The 19574-nt window shown below is 37.2% G+C and overlaps 1 protein-coding gene across 10 annotated transcripts in view; it reads left to right on the top strand.

Moving 5' to 3' along the window:
- Positions 1 to 19574, top strand: part of TANC1 (tetratricopeptide repeat, ankyrin repeat and coiled-coil containing 1) — a 119554-nt gene that overhangs the window by 60265 nt on the left and 39715 nt on the right. For 6 of the 10 annotated variants that reach the window (XM_069780566.1, XM_069780573.1, XM_069780572.1 and 3 more), the window contains 4 exons: positions 673 to 876; positions 11651 to 11752; positions 14761 to 14882; positions 15849 to 16038. In XM_069780566.1, coding sequence (XP_069636667.1) covers positions 673 to 876; positions 11651 to 11752; positions 14761 to 14882; positions 15849 to 16038 — 618 coding nt within the window. The remainder of the gene's footprint in view (positions 1 to 672; positions 877 to 11650; positions 11753 to 14760; positions 14883 to 15848; positions 16039 to 19574) is intronic. The other 4 variants (XM_069780567.1, XM_069780568.1, XM_069780574.1 and 1 more) reach the window with 1 other exon arrangement.

The raw sequence follows: 19574 nt of genomic DNA, 5'->3' as shown, positions 1-19574 counted from the left end.
TTGATGTAGCTGAAATTGCATTTCCTGCACCAGCAAGAAATTTCTCTCTTTTGAGTGTATTTCCCTGTTTTGGTGTGCCACTTAGTATGTTGTGAACCAATAGCTTGTTTTTTCCCTAGATAAAAAAAATCACCGTTGCTGTCAAATTGCACATAACTGGACCTCTCGGTTTTAAAACAGAAAGATAAAGCTTAGACTGGCCATCTATGAGTGTACCTTTCAGTGATCCACCTTTTAATTGAGTGTAAGGGGTAACCGGACTAAATTCCTCCTTGAACTAGTTCAGTAAACAGTATTTTCAGCTGGTCTTGACTTTCAGGATATCACAGTGATCCTAAAATACCTTTTCAGCTGTAAAAATAATTTTATCTTCATAGGAAATTTGGTTTTACCTCTAAGGATGAAATCTGAAAAGTACTTACTGTGTTGAAAGTAAGGTTTTTCTTCCCCCTTGCTATGTCTATTACAGTAAAATAAAATCTCTCTTACTTGTATATTTAAATTTTTCCAGTGGCTATCTGGATTCTGTAGTGGAGGGTGCACAGTAGGACAAGTCATGCTGAATTGTTGCTGGCAGATGTATTTTCCTATGTTAAATAATTGTATTTCAATGCAAGTCTGTGCTTTTTATTTTGGTATATCACATTACAGATGACAAAATTTTATTTTTAGCAGGTGACTCCTGCCCAGAGAATGCCTTGCAGGTTATAGCAACATCTGGCCACAATGCAGATTTTCCCATTGGCAATCAGCCAGTCTCTGAGGACACTTATAGAATGAACTTGACTAAAGGAGTCTCAATGTCGCTGCCATCTTCACCTCTGCTGCCACGCCAGTCCTATTTGATGCAGTCAAGATCAAACAAAAAGTCTCCAGGTAAAATGAAACTGATGAGCAACTAAAATCTTCACAGCACCTTAACTTAGTTTTCAATACACTTTATATAATGTAACACAGTAAAATCACGTTAATCTTTTGCAATAAGAACAAGAGCAGTGAATGCTTTTTGCATGTTCCCAGGGCAAAAAGGTAATTGGTGATTAAATAGAATATGTTATTTCATATAGCAAAGAATTATTCTAATTGGTATTGCAGATACCTATATTGAATTGTCTGAATATGTTTAAAACCTGTTATTTGTGATTAGTATATCAGTTAGGTAGAAGACAGTGCAAAAACCTTTGTTTATGCATGTTAGTGACTGTGTAAGAGTGAATGTTGTTCGTGGCTTTTAAGTTCATTTATTTTACTCATATCTACATACATAAATGTATTAGTAGATAGATTGCTGCTGAAGTTGGGACAAGAAGCTTGTTAATTTTCAGTGGTTGTGTCCTTAATAATGACCGTGTACTTATGTGTGAGCCTTGCTAAATAAGGTCCTCCATCTGGATCTCTTCTTATCAGCATTCTGTACATATAAATCATTCCAACACGCTAGCATCACTTAGGTCCATTCAGGTCAAAGCTTGAGCTTCAAGTGAAATTGTCCATGTTCCTATTACTTGTGGAGACACTTAACAGTTTCGTGGTTCTTTGTTGTAAAGTTCATAAGGTCTAGGAACAAAGTGTCAAAAGTTGGTTTTTGTCAGCACTGAGAAATGTCTTGGTTAATGACTCATTTTACATAAAATTAAGGAAGAAATGTTACTCAAAGAATTGCCACAGGATAGTAAATACAATTTGTAGAAAGTATTCTTGGTTTAAGTTGCCTATCAATATTTACTTTTCCTTTCAAAATTAAAAAATAATAATCTCACTTCATGTTTAAATAATTTTGGGTTGGTTTTGATAGTTCATGTAAAAATTTTGAGCCACAGAATGGTATTTTGTTTGTTTTGTCTCGTATTACAAGTGATTTGCGTGGTAAACAATTTCAAAAGATAGGGTGAAGTTCTTGTAATGGAGAAGGAAATGGTATTTTTGCCAAAGACTTAACTGAAGGTCAGGATCTAACTCTTAGTTTTGTTACTGTTGGTAAAACTTAACTGCATTCTAGGTGCATTTGAGATAGTATCTTACTAACCTCCCTACTCCATGGTTTACTTTAGTGACATGCATTTTCATAAGGAGAGTATAGGCTGCTAACTATTTCTCATGCAGAAAATGTGTAGCAGTTGACAAATTTTGAACGAAAAGCCATATTCACAATGACTTCAAAGTCATTGTACTGTGATATATAGCCAAAGAAAAAGATTTCTTAAGATTATGAAGTGCTGTGAATGCATTGGCATTTATGTGTCATTATTTTGTACAAATACCTAAGCAGGTGATAGGATGCTGATGGAAACATTCTGTGCTGTTCGTTTGACTTTCAACAAACTATAGCTGATGGAAGATGATTTAATATAAATTATCTGTCTATGCTGGGGCAGGAGTAAGAGAGAGAGTATACTAATGTACTGATTTCAAAGCACTCTGAATTAGTAGCTTACAATTAGCAAGTTGAAGATTTTTCAGGGTATGGTGGATGAAAGAAGAAAGGATTGCATGGAAAGTTAAAGTAGTATTCTGAAGTTAAGATGTAGTGATGAAGTTATCTAACCAGTGGTAGAACAAAATTCTAATTCCAGTCCTCAGTTTACAGGTGAAGACAAAGCAAGTACTTAGACATGTATTTTTCAATGTAAATAATATCACTAATATTTTTTAAAGTCTTTGAAACTGTGTAATGGAGTAGAGGAAAAGGTTGTCCCTTGACACATACAATCATTTGTTCTACCTTTGGTTTTGTTCTGTAGTTCTGTTTGTATAACCCAGGCATGTCAATGGTCATACACATATAAGGTGATATCCTTGCATAACTAACTTCCTTGTAATAAAATTCTATTTAGTGTCTACTAGACTGAAGCAATATACTGTATATATAATCAATGGTAATTATGAACGAGTATATTCACTAAATGCTACCCAGGAGTTTTTCATAACTTTTTATTGAGTCTGAGTAGTTTTAGTTAAAAATTTTGGTTAGTAAATCAAAAAAATCAGATTTTCCTGACAGTGTGTTTCAGGGTTATAAATACAAAAATAAAAGTTGTAGTTAACCAATTGGACTAATGTTCTTGAAAATATCTGTATTTGAGGGCTTCGTAGTCAGTACATTACCACTTTTCTAGCAAGTTTGTCTATACTCTAGCTTACATTTATCTAGTCCTGCATCTATATTTGCTGATTTAAAAACAGCTACTTCATTATGCTTACATGATCAGTGAATAAAAATAGGTTTTCCTGGTTAAATAATTTTAAAATAATGCATGGAAGAACATTCTGCAGTAAGAAATGCACTGTAAAGTATTTTAAGTTTTTGTGTAACTGGTATTAACATTCAGACTCTTTCACAGGATTAGACTCTAGTTGGTGATCTCTAGAACAGAAAAATCTTCAATGTAAATTAATTAAGCAACGAGTTGCTCTTACTGCTTTTCCTTTCATTGCCCTTTCTGCGTGTTTCCAAGTGGGAGTTAATCTGTGGCTTCAGAGGGGTATTTTTGGTTTTGTTTTTTGTTCTAATTTCACCTCTCTGCTTGGCTTCACTACTGCCTGAGCAGCAAGTATTTCTGCCTATTGTCATTTCTTTAAAATGTGTCAGCATTTTGGGTAGGACTCGAACAAACTTTTTCCTTTTATAATTGCTTCATCCACTCACAATCTAGTTATCCATCACATAAAACTGTTGAAAAACCAGCATTTTAGTTCCACCAAAAGTGATTTAGTTAATGAGGGAGGTATGTTTTATACTCAATTTCCTACCTTTTTAGAAAGTTGCACACACAGATAGATGGTGCTTGAAAGAAAGCAGATTCTTTGACTGTATCTTGTTAAGCAAAAGGTATTGCAAATACTTTTAACATCTTAATAAATGTTGGTAATTTACTATATCATTTAGCAGTAGTACCATATGAAAAAGAGCAACAGCAACAAATAAAATGTAAGGCCGGTTTGTAAATTTACATTCAAGCAACGTATAAATTAAAACAGAAAGTGTTTAATTTATAATTTAAAATATTGGAAAAGTACTTATTTCCCCCTTCATGTCAGGCATATTCTTACTTGCCTGAATGTTTGCTAATTTTGAAGGTTATTTAACCTTCTGGGTTGCTTCGGGGTTTTTTTGAGTTTTATCTAATTTTTTTTTAATTAAAAATGCGACGGTAGGAAAAGGATGTTATGCTTGAAATTATTTTCCCTGTGAATGTTGTATACCTCTTTGTAGTTTTCTACTCCAGATGACTCGGAGAATAGAATGCTTCTGCAAGTATGGATTAGCCACAGAGGTACTATGGGGAGCGTGGTGTTTTTGTTCTGTCCCTTTAGACTAAGAGGATTTTGTTCTGTCATAGGCATATTTGTTCCATGAATAATGTAATTATAATTTCTCAGGTTTGGACTCATCTCACTGGGAAAAGCACTTAGATACCTCTAACTTGCTAAACATTAAGGTATCTGTTCAGAACAGATTTGGAAATTGCTAGTCTGGGGACTCCCTGGATGAACACAGGACTTTTTGGGTTTGGTGTCTCTTTGAAACTGCTATCCTGATCTCTGGAATGCCACTTCTCATTTCCTTTCCCTCGTCTGCTACCCCTCTAGGTAGGGGTTCAGGCTTGAGACTGAACTGATCAGTCCTCATATGCTAGGAGACCAGTATGTTAGCACTGTTAGGTATTTTATTGTTCCTATCACACTGGGCAGGCACAATAACAAATGTACACAACTGAGAGACGCATCTTGGCTGCAGCGCATGTGTGGTCATAGCTGCTTTTTTGCCCATCCATCTGCAAGTAGGTCAGCCACTAGAACCTCGTAACACATAGGCAGGCAAAACCACGGGAGAGCAAGCTGAACTTCTTCACTGGCACACGGAGAGCTGCACAATCCCGTTTGCACGATCTGCTGTGAGTGACATTGTGTTTTAATTATTTGCATAGGAGGTGGGGGAGCTTTTTCTTTTTTGGGAAGAGCTTGGAAGAGTACCAGTGTTTCTGGCCCCAGTTCAGTCCTCAACTCTAACTAGAAAAGGAGGGAGGAGAGAAACTATATCTTAAATTACTAAGGAGCCTAAAATTATTGGCAGAACTAAAGCGCCTGGTTCATTTGGAGTCAAAAGGTTCCTTAATGAAATAGTTCATTGAGGAGGAGGTGGGTAAACGAACAGAAACAAACAGAACAAGGAAAAAGTCAGCAGGACAACTCTGGGAAGGGGAGCAGTAAATGAAAAATTGTCACAGTAAGTTGAGTTTCTTCTACTATAAAGCTAGAATGAACATTGCTTGGATTGGTAATCTTACAGGTGTGCAACTAAATCAATATTCATGTTCTTAAAGAGCAATAGTTGATTGTACTCTGATTTAGGAGAGTCAACTAAAAGAATGAAAACAGTGATTTATAGAGGAGGTTCCAAAAAATTGGTTGTTGGAGTTTAAGGTGTTAATGAAAGATACTGTTGCTGCCCTTGAAGTAAATGTTTACTGACTTAAATTATTGATACTGTCATGCCTGAACAGAGAAAGAAAGCAGCTTTCCTTTTAAAGACATCAGTGAATATCAAAGATGATTGCTGGAAGAGTCTTCCATAAATGTGCAATAGAACTTCTAGTTAGTTTTTAAATTAAACTTCAATTAAAACTTTTAATTAAAATAATCTGCATACCTGAAACTTGAGACTAGACTAGGTAAGAGAACTGGTTTCACCTAAGGCTTCAGTTTTGTGCACTGATCTTGAGAACGCTGGGAAGCAGTTCCTCTTGCATGCACTAAGCTATCCAAATGCAAGGTCCTGCACCAGGGTCGAGGCAAGCCCCAGTATCAATACAGATACAGATTCATTTAATGCTGATGGGAGGGAAAGCCAGTTTGGAGGACTAGGAAGGAGATGCACAAGTTACAATAACCTTGTGGAAAATCAGCTCTTCTGCAGTCAAAAAAGCCTTAAAAATTATGAGGAAATCAATAGATGATAAAAAAAAATTATAATTATGGAATTGTATAAATCTGTAGTTTGTCTTCCTCAGGAAGACACTGATGTAGCTCTGGTGATACCAACTTTAAAAATCTACAACAGAGGTAGGAGAGAGCTAGAGAAGGGCTGCAGGAATGACTAAAGGTGTGGAATGGCTCTGAAGGAGAAATTATTTAAATAGATTTGGCTGGTATTTTTCTGTGTGGAAGACAGACAACTGGTGGGAAAAGGAGACAGTATGATGACTATTTCAAGCAGTGTTGGGTTAACTTGTGGATGGTGCAGATTGTTAAAGAAAGGCTGGGATAAATTCTTGGAAGGAAAATCCATCTTGAACTCTTAGACAGAAAGTAACCACTTCTGACTCAGGAAACGTTAAGCCACTTAAGTCACGAAAGGTGTACCAGGGAAGTATGTTTTCCCTAACTTAGATTCTTCTCTGCTGTTTGCTGCTGATAAAATACTGTCCCAGATGAACCTTTTATCAGACCTGATTCAGCCATCTTACACTTTTGGAAAAGAGCTTCCATTGTGCAGGTACAGTTCATGCTTAAATGGGTCCTTTTTCATCCATGGATTAATTCATGTGTCCTATTCTAGATTAGTGCATGAAAATAAAGTTACTATGAATTTTCCTAGTTATTGCAATGCTGTGTATCTGATTTGCAAGTACTGTAAGTCACTTCCATGTTAGTTTATGAGGAAGAAAATGCAATAAAGGGTCTCTTCCACAGCTTAAAGGGTGAGTGTTAAAAATACATCCTGAAGATAGCTCCGTTCTGATCTGTTTTACATGATTGCTACATGTTGTTCTGGTTCTTTTAGAATGGTTGCTTTTTGTTGTTCAACTTTGATACATCTGATTATACTTCTGCTTACAAATGACAGATTTGGACTGTTGTCTCCTTAAAGAATGTGATTCTGTTTCAAAGGAATGTATTTTTTAGCTGCTTTCACCAGGACCGGTGCCCTTTGTTTTTGTTATGAAACAGCGTCGAAAGAGCACCCTCTGGTGATAGTTGGTAGCTAAGCTATCTATTAGTTCAAAAAATGTAATCGTCTTATAGTCTTTAGGTGGAGATACAAACATACGTTCATATATGACTTACATTCCCTGCCCAGTATTTCTTAGCTAAGAAATTAGGTTATCACCATATTCCCATATTCCACTTCTAGGTGGAAATCTGAAAGAACAGGTAGGTCCTGTAATGAAAGGCCTCAGCGCTCTGGTAGAACCAGATCGTACCTGGGCCATAATCATGTATGTAGGCCTGTGATGTAGCAGGCCGTGCATTTTCAGCTCAGTTGCAGTGTGCTGGGGTGGTGTGTTACCCTGGGGAGCCTAAGGCCAAAATGGAGAGAGCTGCAACTTGTCTTTAAAAGCAGTTGTCAGCCTTAAAGTGGTCATGAAAATGAGCAAGAAATCAATGTCGCTTTTGGAGACTTAATGTTGCATCTGAGACTGCTGCCAAAAGGAAGGATGGGACACTTTCTGTGACTGCAAGTGTCATAGCCTAAATATACTGCGGATTTTTAATAAACAAAGTGTGGGATGTCTCGGAGAACTTCAGCGTGCCCTTGAATTTTGAGGCAAGTAGAAGGATGCTATTTGAAGACCCAAACTGAAGACAAGAAAACCACCTTATCAAGGGTGATGTCGTATAGTTAGCATCAGTCCTGCAGGTCCCTCTCCAGTGCTTTCTGAATGGGGTTTACTTTGCTAGTGAGGAAGATTGCAGACCAGAAAAAGGAGGAAAGCTTGGAAGCCTGAAGTGCAAGACCTAAGTTACATACTAGCAATAAGGAGGAAGAGTGAAGGGAAGCCAGCCTACTGGAGTTGTTTGTAGTGTGCGGCTTAAACACCACATACTAATAATAACTGGCAAGCCAGTTCTGTTTTATTCAAATACTGTGAGCACTTTCAAGTAATGTAGGTAGGTAAGTACTTCTCCTTTTGTTACTGGTGTGAGAGGAAGAAAGTGAGACCTAAAGGGCTGCAGTGGCAAAGTAGCACTTAGCAAGGCAGTAGCACAGTGAGGTGGTTATACGCTAGGACTGAAACTCAGTTTGTGCCTGTGTTGTTGTTTGGGGTTTTTTTGGTCATTTTTTTTCTCTGATTCCAGTATGTTACAGGCTATTTTATTTTAAAACTGTTTTTTGTTGTTATTGAGGATGTATTTTTGTTGTTGTTTAATGGCACATTCACCTCCTGTGTTTTGAAAACTCTACCTTTAGTTATGTTTTGTACATTTAACTTAAGGAAAGGTGCTAGCTGTATCCTTCATTGCTGTCTTGAAATCTCATTGTAAAACTAATTAAAGACATCACTTATCAAATGCTGCAGTAGCATCTGTGGATGCAGTTACAGCTGTCCGTGTATACTAAAAGAATAAATAGCTGTAGACACTGAGGCATTGTCATGATTGACAAATGTTGGCTTCAGAAATAGTGAAAAAATACTTTTACAATTATTTGGTAATTTACCAGTAGCCTTTTACTTTTATCTGCTGGAACTCTTTTGTGTCATGAGACTTATGCTTCTTCTTGATAAGTTTGTGAACTTTTGTGGGAAGGAAAGACCTTGCTTAATAGCTTGATAACTAAGCTGCTTTCTCTGTTTTTTTGGCTTGGTTTCCTTAGGAAATGAGAGAACCAATCTTGCTGTATAACTCTTTTAACAGATGAATTAATCTTTGTAAAACCAGCTTTTCAATCTGGCACTTCATTCATGATATTATAGTTCCTACAGAAAAGAATACTTACCTGAAATCTTTTTTCACTCCTTTCTTTTTAGAAATGCATGATTTCTCAGTCAAACAGTATCTAATGTGTTATTCTATAAGATTAAGGGATTGAAAGACTATAAACTGTAATTTAAAAACCTTTTTAGTACCAGTTTGAGTTTTACATGAAATCCGTGTAAGCTACAGTATGAATTTTAAGTGCTTCCATCAAAAACATTGCTTTTTAAAGAGTCCTTTAATATTGTAGCAGGCAAAACTCATGAAGATATATTGGTTAAAAATGGGCATATCATAGGCCTGTAAAATCACTGTGTGGGCTTATGAACTCTTAGGACATAGGATTCATTAACAGTTGTTTTGTGCTAGGTCAGTGATTCTCTAACCAGGTATCAGTATGCTACTGTGATTATAATGATTAAGTCAGGGAAGTTTAAAAACCATGGCCACAAATTTGTCATCTTTACCACTGATACTTGGAGTGGGTGACTGAGCACAGCTGCTTTCTTTGTGGAAGCATTGCTGATCCAAGACGTCCTGAGGGGAGGAAGGACTGAATTCATTCAGCAGGTGAATAGGCAGTTCAGTTTAGAGGAGAGGATGGGACATTGAGGATGTGTTTACACAGTAGCATAGCTAACTGTTGCTCCAAAGATGTATTGTGAACTGCCCTTGCTTCACATAAAACTGCCTCTAGCTTTCTTGGAGCTTCCTGGCTTCAGCTCTGGCCGTCTTTGGAAGCACTGGTCAGTGCTCAGATGCAGAGTTCTGACACTCCGCAGTTACAGTGTGGACACACAAGTAACATTTCCTGACCTGCTGCTGTTTCACTTCTCATTGACCGTAAGTTAAACTGTTGTAAAAGGCCTTCCATCTCCCAGTCCCTAGCAGAGTCAGAAAGTGAAATGACGTGAAAATTGCAAAGTTTCATAATAATAAAATCCATGTTCTGCGGCAGTGTTGTAGGTCTGCTTCTTAAAAGGCTTATTGGTTTTGTGTACTGTGTATCGTTTATTGATTGTTTTCCATTCGTAAAAAAATGAACAAGGAAGAAAAATCAGCCTTATCAGTAGCTTATTGCTGAGAGATATAAGAAGTAACTAGTATTTGAATTCATCGCCTGATTTAAAAAAAAAAAAAAAGAAAAGAAAAAGAAGAAATAATGTGACCATGTAACTGTGTAACTGTAAGTTCAGGATTCTGTGGAGTATCACAAGAAAAGTTCTTCATGAAATATGCCAAGTTCTCCAAGCTTGCTTTTGAGACTGATTTTATTATTATTATGAATAAAATAATAAGAGTAATATGCAAACTTGCAAGATGCAAAAGTGGAATGCTGCTGGTAGAATGGTTTTCTCTTGTGCTTTGTCACTGTGGCCTGGTGTACCTATTTAAAAATCACTTGGCTGCAACATGTCAGACATATTTTCAAGCAAGGAAACCTCCTTTCTTACTCTTACAATGAATGTTGCATGATAGAGAGAACCTGAGATCATAGCTCTGTAATAAAACAAGAGGTTGTATTTAAATAAGAAGGGAGAATCACTGTCTTGCTAAAGCTGGGGCACTCCACAAAAATACCTCTGTTTCAGCATTTTGTTAAGCATAGCAACTGACTGTGTTTCTAGGGACTTCCAGCTAATACTTATGTTCTTCTCGATGGAACATTGCAATCGCCTTCTGCACCTCAAGCTCACTAAAACTTTGAAAGTTTCAAGTGGCTTTATTACATACATTGCAAGAAATTGGGATTGTCTTAATGAAAATTTAGGACAAAAATTTGGGTTTGAGTTTTCAGTACCACTGACGATGATGTTTCTGTTCCCTATGCCATTTAAGTATCTTAGCTTTCTAGTGCGTAACTTTACAAGTTACCCTGTTCATGCTTTTCCAAAACTTAGTGTTGCAAATGCCTTTATTGTTATAAAATTCTGTTGACATACTTTTCAGGATGAGGATAAATACATGGTGGAGTTTCAGTTCTATGATGTATTGCGCGTCAGCTTAGTGGTCTGCCTGCCAGTACTATCAGTTGCTGAATTAAGATCGGAATTTCACCCAGTGTTTGTAGCACAAGCAGATGTTTGTTGATTCAGTAGTACCAGTACACTTTTTCTGCTAAAGCTTTAGAGGGCGGCATCATTCCCCTTCTGTTAGATAAGTTGTGTAGTTAACATTTCCTGTGGTTGCTGCTAAACCATATTTAGCAAAGAATAGGATCATAAACAGCCTGAAACCAAAACATGAAGCTAAAAGTGAGAGTAAAGGGTGAATCAGTTTAATTTTTGAAAAGTGTGTGTGTGTGTGTGTGTGAATACACAATTCTTCTTAATACTGAAGGTGGTATGTTTGAACTTAGTATGTATGGAACTGAGAATGCTGGTGTTTAATGAAACCATTAGTAGCCACTAATGTTTTCTTTTGTTTTTTGAACTGCTCTTCATCATTCCTTATGATCAGGGCATGTGTCAGTATTTGGAGAAAGTACGCTGTAATATAAAGCTTCTTGGGTTTGAATTATTTAGTGTGTTGATGTTGCAAGCTGTCTGCCTGTAGTCTTTTTCTCCTAGCTTCAAAGATGCTGATAACAAAATTATCATCCTATTATAATGGAAAATAAAATCTCTGAACCGAGAAGACCCATTGAATGTTCTCTGAGTTTGAACATGAAAAAGTCACTCACTACATATACAGGAAAATTTTTCAGGTTTGTCACAGCAAGCAGATTGGTTTTGTTTTCCAGCAGGCTTTTTTACTCCCAAAAGCCCAAATAGTGTTTCTTTCTCATAAGAGTGAAAGTGCAGCAGCTCACTAGTCTTTACAGTAGCAGCTGTGTGTGTAAGAAATAATTCCTCTGCTTTTTTTGCATCATGTAGGATAGACACTGTACATGTGAAACCTGAGGTCTATCTGGAAAAAATTAGATACACTCAGCTTATTCCCATTGCAGGTCCGATCAGGAAGCCCAAGTACGTGGAAAGTCCTAGAGTGCCAGGTGAGGCAGCTCTACCTCTGAGAAAAGGATCAGAGCAAGGAGAATCCAGTCAAAATGGTAAGAGTCTGTTCAGTGGTACTTTATTTGGTATAACAGCTGTTCATTTTAGAGTGATACAAAGGAGCCTGCATTATAAGGAAATCTGATTCTTTATTTGTAAGAATGTTTTGCAGATGTAACATGCTCGTGGTAAGGAGGAGATTCTTGCCGTTATACTTACGTGATCTTTATAACTGTCTCAGATCTTGGAGCTGTGCATGTACTGCAGGCAAAATGATGTCCGAGTGTTGTTGATTACTACATATGCCAAAGGCCTTCTAGAATTTTTCTGAACTTGTTTTTAAATTAAATTGAGTCCAAGTGTGTAGCTCTGCACCGGGTACAATGCTTCATTTTAGAAATTTTGTAAAAGCTTGCTCAATAAGAAGGCAATAACTGTAGACTCTTGTGTTGGCAAAGCTGGGAAAAGCTACCTCCCTGGAGTTAATTGGTATTCTTGGAAAGTTTCATGTTTGTTAAATTTCACTAGTGCATAACAGAGTATGGCTTTGACAGTGAACGTCATGGTCAAAGCAGAATGACCCATATGTTGGTCTATGACTACGTGCACTGTAACGTGAATTTCATATGCCTTGTATTTTTAGGTTAATTTTTCAGTCATTAAAGTCATTGCATGTAACTGATGAGCTTCCAGCTGAACAATTTTTTGGTTTTGTTTTGCTTCAATTTTAAAGAAAGCTACAGTTATAAAAGCCAATGCTTTCTTTTTTAGAAAGCCCCTTATTTTTGATACTTATTAGTGAAAACAAAACTCATTGTAATTGTTTTCACCATCTTCTGTATGCCCTATTTGATAGGTTACAGTTACCCTGCTCCCTCTTGTGCCTCCACCTTCAAAGCCATGTTAGTGCTGGCATTAAAGTTCTATGTCCATCTGGGAGAGCATGTATTCCTCATCTCCCTAATCTGAAGGTGACCATCTCATGATGATCCTCTTTTTCACAGAGTTGTACTCCCAGACAGTGAGACTGCTGGAGGTCAAAATTAAACTCTAGTGTTTAAGGATTAAACGTTGATTGCTGGGTTGAGCACCTTAGACTTTTGGCTTTCATCTCTGTTTCTGAACTGAATTTGGTACTATGCCTAACACTTACTCAGACTTGTCAAAGATTAAGATTGAAATATAATAGTAATAGGGTTTTGTAACCTTGATAGAAGAATGAAGAGGTTGATTTCACAAACTCTGTAATTTCCAGGATTGTAATTTTAAAGAGTAATTGTAACCCTCAAAATGAAAATATGACAGAGAAAATATGTTTTCCAGTGAAATATTCTAAGATCTGTCAATTTGCAAAATATTCTGAGATACAGAAGTTTTTGTGTCTGCTTTCAAAAAAGACACCATTTCATACACTTCCTCCTTTCGGGATTAAGTGAGAATCAGGTAATTCGATCTTCCAGAGTAAAACTTTAAGCTGTCTGCAAAATTAAGAAATAAGTGCATTCAAGTAGGCATTGAGCTGGAGTGAAAAAAAGGATGGTTGACTAGTAAACTACTCATATTTGCAAACCGTGGGGTTTATGTCACTCGAAGTGAAACATTGTTGAAGTAATGCTTACTGGTCAAGCTGTTCAGTTAAAGTCATTGTTTTCTATGTTTTCTATGTTTTTCTTACAATCTGCAGCTTGGGGAAAAATGTGCTATTTATTGCAAATACCACTGAATCTCAGCTGTGTCTTATGTGGTTAGATACCATATGCTCTTCATGAAGAGTGAATACTGTCCTGATGCTCACTTGGCCGTAAAGGAAAGAACAAATGAAAAGGGGCTTGTTGATAGTGTAGAAGGTAGTGCAGCTGAGAGGCTTGTCTGTCCTTTGAAGTTTAAACTTCATCAGTTAAGTCCATACACTTACGTCTCTCTTCCTCTCTTCGCACTTCCTCTGAGGTGCTCCTTATCAATTAGGAACTTTTTGTTGCATGAAGTAGCCAAATTTGAAACTGATAAAACTGTTAGGATGTCCCTGCTGACTTCCAGTTGTGTGGGGATGACATCCAGAAGCTCGGTGCCTTGCCCAGACGGCGCTGACTGGGAAGCAGCAGTGTGGGTGCTCCTGCTTTTTTCCCCTCTTTGCAGTCAGGTGGTAGCTACTGCAGCCAGCAGTTCTGTAGCTGAGAATTCCTGCTGTGAGCTATTTCTCCAAGTGGTTAGATGATGTTCCTTAGTTAACTATTTATACCTGAGGATGGGACAGGCCTACGTATTATTCTTTTTTTAATGGACAAAAGAAATAAATACTGTATAAATGTTTCTGCTAGGGAAGAGCATGACAGCTTGGTAGGTGATGCCAAACTGTTGGCATCAAAGAAAGAAAATGAAAGAAGATGCTAGTTTGTGAGATTCTGTTAGCCATAGGTGTTTTTCCTAAGCAGATCTGTGGTTGACTGTTTTTGTTGGAGGTTCCCTCATTTTGAACTTTGATTATATCTGTTAAACCTCGGAATACATTTTAAAGCACTGTACTGATAAAATACTTTTACAGCCAGAAAAGCTGAGACATTCAGAACTGGTGTCATATCCTTGGCATAGGAAGCACAACAAAAACGTATGGCATTAGTTGTAGTGTTAACTGTAAGCTTACAAAACATCTGTATTGCTAACCTCTACTTCTCACGTTTTTAACATTACAGAAAACTGTATTAAAAATTACTGGAACAGAATTTCAGTCTGCCACTGAGCTTAGATAGCACTGAGTTTAATGCTGCTGTTAGAATAATCACATCGATCATCAGTCCAGTGATGAACTGGTTGCACTTAACCATTTCTGGTTTGACTGGCAGGGTAGGTTTTTTCTCCCCTGTGTTTGTGCAGATATGTAGAGGATCCAAGACCCACCAACAATTTAAAGTCTAATGGACAAAAAGTTTAAACGGCATTAGTTTCTTTGTTGGACATATTGCTGACAGAAGAACTGGTGTTTACATTTGATTGTAATTTTGCTACCTCTTGTAACGGTTTCCAAATACAAGACTCTAATCTTCAACCTTTTTCCCCCACTCCAAAGCAAAGCCTGATAAAGACTCAAGCTGTTCTCCTGCAGCACAAGAATTGATGACAAGATTGGGTTTTTTACTGGGAGAAGGGATCCCAACTTCTGCTCATATAGAAGAGAAAAATGAAATCATGGTAGGATAACGGAAAATAATACATTTAATATTCATCCTGTTTCTGAGAGGACTAATGCTATTTCCTCTATCCGCTAGTTGCAGTTACTTGATATTTACTAAAATGCATTATATTTTAATAGACATATGGTAATAGAATTGTAAATTACTTATAACAAGTGTGTGTTTTGAAGTTGTGAGTTGGCATTGCATTCTTTAAAAAAAATAGAGTAGACTTCTCATCATTTCTGGAAGATAATCTACTGTGAATGTGAATAGCTTCTAGGGTTCTCTCTGCCTTATTTTAGTATTTAGGAGGAACTTTTTTTTCCTTCTGTTCTCAGTGATTTATAAGAATGAAAAATGTCAGTGGTTTGTTAAAATAGGAGCATGCTTTTGGGGCGTGTGTGGTGGTTTTTTTTTTTTCCCCTGAGAAGTTCACTTCATTTGACAGTCTTTCTCTGTCATTTGAGGGTAGAGGAATTAGGGAGAAGCAAGCAGTTGCTATCCATATGAAATGCATCTGCTAACCAAAACTGCACAGTAACTACCAATCTCTCTTTCTTCCCCCCTCTCTCCACTTTTAGTCCAAGGCCTCACAAATCTTAGTGCATCGGTTTGGGTTTTATTGATAGTAAAATGTGAATAAGTCTGCAGTTCTAGTGTTTCTAACCCAAAAATAAATACTGGGGGCGGAGGGGAGGGGTATCCAGTAAAATGTTTAATGGAGAAGAAATCTGCCTCACTGCAACTCTTCCACTGAACTGTGAAATTCCCTTTTTTCTTCAGAATTCACTTTTTAAGAGTAATCTGAAAATATGTCACTAAGGTTCCCAATCAAAAGAAAGTTTCAGCTCCTTGAAGTTTTTGTTTGAAAAATGGGCTCTTTGCTTTGTTCTTATTCTACTTCACCTTGATGTTTCTATTTTTCAGCACAGTAGCATACTGACTCCTGTGCAATAACTATTCATTTTTCTTCACATTGCAGTGTACAGTAGCCAGTCAAGGAGTGAGTCCATGTTCCACCCTCACAAGCAGCACTACATCACCTAGCACTGATAGTCCCTGCTCTACTCTCAACAGCTGTGTTGGCAAAACAGCAGCTAACAAAGGTAGTCCCTGTGGAACCATTAGCAGCCCTAGCTCCACCCTGGAGAGCAAGGACAGTGGAATTATAGGTAAGCGTCTTAATTAGTAATGCAATTAATAGAAATTATTCTTCTCTTAATAGTACAAGTCTGAATAGCTGCTTCATGACATTGTGTTCAATTTTATACTGCCACGGATTCTGTTTCAAATCCTCTGTACCTGAAAGATTCAAATCATATTCTTTGGCTATAACAGTTACTGTTGTTAGGTGTGCATTTCTCTTGTTTTCCTGGTGCAGTTCTAATTTCTCCATGTTTTCCTTTAAAATCATTAATTTCCTCTGTTATGCTCCATTTCATATTTTCTTCTGCCTTTTTCCATTATATGTCTCTACAATGCATTTCATAATGGTGAAGCACAGCATAGCTTGAAGCTGGTTTAATTTCCAGCTGAGGAAAAAATAGTTTATGCTACTTCTTATGAGAATAACATAAATCAAATCATTTAAAAACAGTGCAAATGTTTGAGTAATTGGCATGAAAATGAAGCTAAAATGGGGCATCATGGAAAAGGTGAAATTGTGTGATCCTCCACTGAATAGATGACTGAACTGAGGCTATATATGCTGCTTCTGTGGGGAGTCAGCTATCTTTAGAGGCAGCTACCATCGCAGACCAACTGTTCCATAGCTCCTTTTACCAACTAGCTGAATATTTCAGTAGGTCTGTTCAGGATTAAAGAAAAGATCTAAATTCTTTGCTGCCTCGTTTGTACCATCTTCCCTATTTCTGCTCCCTGCCCTATTGAATCTTTGTACCGCTATCTACCTGTACCTTTGGGCACCTAAGTGGCTGCTTTAATATTATTTTCTGGAAAGTCAGACTAAGATGTAAAAAGCATATTTTTCATGTTGCTACAAACTGTTGTAGGAAAGTTTGTTCTTCTTTATTGGTTTAGTCAATATTTCTTTTAAAATGCTGACTCCTTAACCAATTGATCCCTTTTAAAATTTATTTTGTAACAGCTGTTAAGCTTACCAACAAAAACAAAGCACAAAATGCCCCCTAACCTGATGCTTTCTCAATATACAAATTGAGAAGGTGAGCTTTCAGTTTATCTAAGTCTAGCTGATGGACTAAATTTAGAGAGACTGAAAAAGGGAAGTAATTCTAAATCTTAAATGCCTATATTTAACAAAGTAAGCTTAAGATGTGTCATTGTCTTTGACTGAACTTAGTACCTTTTTATTTCCAACTTTGGTTTATAGAAGGAATTCCAACTGAAAGTGGTCTCTGCCTGCCGTTATGAATACTAACATGATGATCATTGGTGTAATACTTGCCAAGAAGTAGTTTTCAAAACACAGTTGATAACACTTCACTCTGACTTTATAGATGTTCTTGCATTTTATAATAAAGTGAAGTAACTAATATTCATAATTTATGACATAATACTATTTTTACTGATCAGTTACCCTAAAAGAGGTGTTCATCATGCGTCAAAAGACTCATCTGTGTAACACTTAAGTACTTCAGTTTTAGAAAATGATTTTGTGACCTCATTCCATAGTAGATTGATAAAAGCCATTGTCCATGGTTAATTTTGTGTAGGATCTAGTTTTGGGATAGTATTTACATTTTGATGTAAAGGAAAGGGTATATCAGTATTGTTGCTCTTGGGTTCACAGGATTCAGTCACTGCTTGACTTGACAATAGAGTACATTAGTTATAGGTTTTGTCAGAATTTAGGGTTTCCTGTTTTGATTACACTGATGCAAGTATAAAACAAACTGAAATGATTGTACAGGTGAGTATGTTGGTGTAAAAGTACAGCAGTGTATGTCTAGAAGAAACAGTAATGCCTCTTGTGGCAAAAAATATTTATCTGTCAGTATACCTTAGTCATTTCCTTGTTTAAAATGTTTTACAGGAGTTTTGCTTTTTTAATAGAGTAGTTTAAATCAGTTCTCTGAATGACACAGGGATCTGAGAGTTGTGCCATTAAACCAAAACAGGCTTCCCACATAGGACATGGTTACAAAGATACTTCTAGCTTCATAAATGCATCTATGCTTAAGCTTTTACTAGCTCTGTAAGTGATATGTAGACTATTAGGCACTTCTGCTTAGGCATGTTTCTTAAGAATTTGGGACCTTTGTTAAGGCTTCTCCAAGTGATGAGTGTTTGCCCTTTATAAAAAGAGGAGTCACGTTGGTTTGGAATACTTAGTTGTTTGGAGATCTAAATCAATGTGTTTATTCATTTGTTTAAAGTGGTACCGCACTGAAAAACTTAGTTGACTTTGCAAAAAAAGTTTAAGGACTGCACAGTGTTTTGCATGCAACTTTTGTTTATATCGGTGAGAGTAGCATCAATGTGAATACAAAAATTGGCGTTACTAATACACTAAATTGCTTCTCTAGTACATGATTGTTGTGGTTTAACCCCAGGTGGCAACTAAGCCCCACACAGCTGCTCACTCCCCCCCACAGTGGGATGGGGAGAGAATCGAAGGGTAAAAGTGTGGAAACTCGTGGGTTAAGATAAAGACAGTTTAATAGAGAAAGCAAAAGCTGCCTGTGCAAGCCAAGCAAAACAAGGAATTAATTCACCACTTCCCATCGGCAGGCAGGTGTTCAGCCATCTCCAGGAAAGCAGGGCTCCATCATGTGTAACGGTGACTTGGGAAGACAAACACCATCACTCCGAACGTCCTCCCCTACCTTCTTCTTCCCCAAGTTTTGTACACTGAGCATGACGTCGTATGGTGTCATGGTTTAACCCCAGCCAGCAACTAAGTACCACACAGCTGCTCACTCACTCGCCCCCACCCAGTGGGATGGGGGATAGAATCAGAACGAAAAAGGTAAAACTTGTGGGTTGAGATAAGAACAGTTTAATAGAACAGAAAGGAAGAAACTAATAATGATAATAATAATAAAATTACAATAATAATAGAAGGACTGGAATATACAAAACAAGTGGTGCACAATGCAGTTGCTCACCTCTCACTGACCAATGCCCAGTTAGTTCCCGAGCAGTGATCCCCTTATGCCAACTTCCCCCAGTTTATATATTGGGCATGACATCATATGGTATGAAATATTTCTTTGGCCAGTTGGGGTCAGCTGCCCTGGTTGTGTCCCCTTCCAACTTGTGCCCCTCCAGCTTTCTTGCTGGCTGCGCATGAGAAGCTGAAAAATCCTTGACTTAGTCTAAACATTACTTAGCAGCAACTGAAAACATCAGTTTATGTTATCAACATTCTTTTCATACTAAATGCAAAACATAACACTCTAGCAGCTCCTAGAAAGAAAATTAACTCTATCCCAGCCAAAACCAGCACAGTGATATAGAATGGGAAAAAGGCATCCTCATTCTCTGTTAATTACATACTTTCAGCCTTACTGAGCTCTTGGGTGAGGTACTGCAGCCCAGGGGAGGGATGCATGTATGTTTTGTATGTGCAGTTTATAAGAAATGCATCTTCTGTGACATTACAGATACTTTATGAAGTCTTGGAATAAATACATTTACAGTATCAGTGATGCGTAGTTCATCCAAGACTATAGAAGTAGCTGCTGGTTTTGGAGTGGAGCGGATTCTTTCTTTCCTTCCAGAAAGG

Source organism: Haliaeetus albicilla, chromosome 4 (genome assembly GCF_947461875.1).
Source record: "Haliaeetus albicilla chromosome 4, bHalAlb1.1, whole genome shotgun sequence".
In the NCBI taxonomy this organism is placed as follows: Eukaryota; Metazoa; Chordata; class Aves; order Accipitriformes; family Accipitridae; genus Haliaeetus; species Haliaeetus albicilla.
The sequence above is the reverse complement of the archived record's forward strand: the minus strand, read 5'-3'. Positions and strand labels throughout refer to the sequence as shown.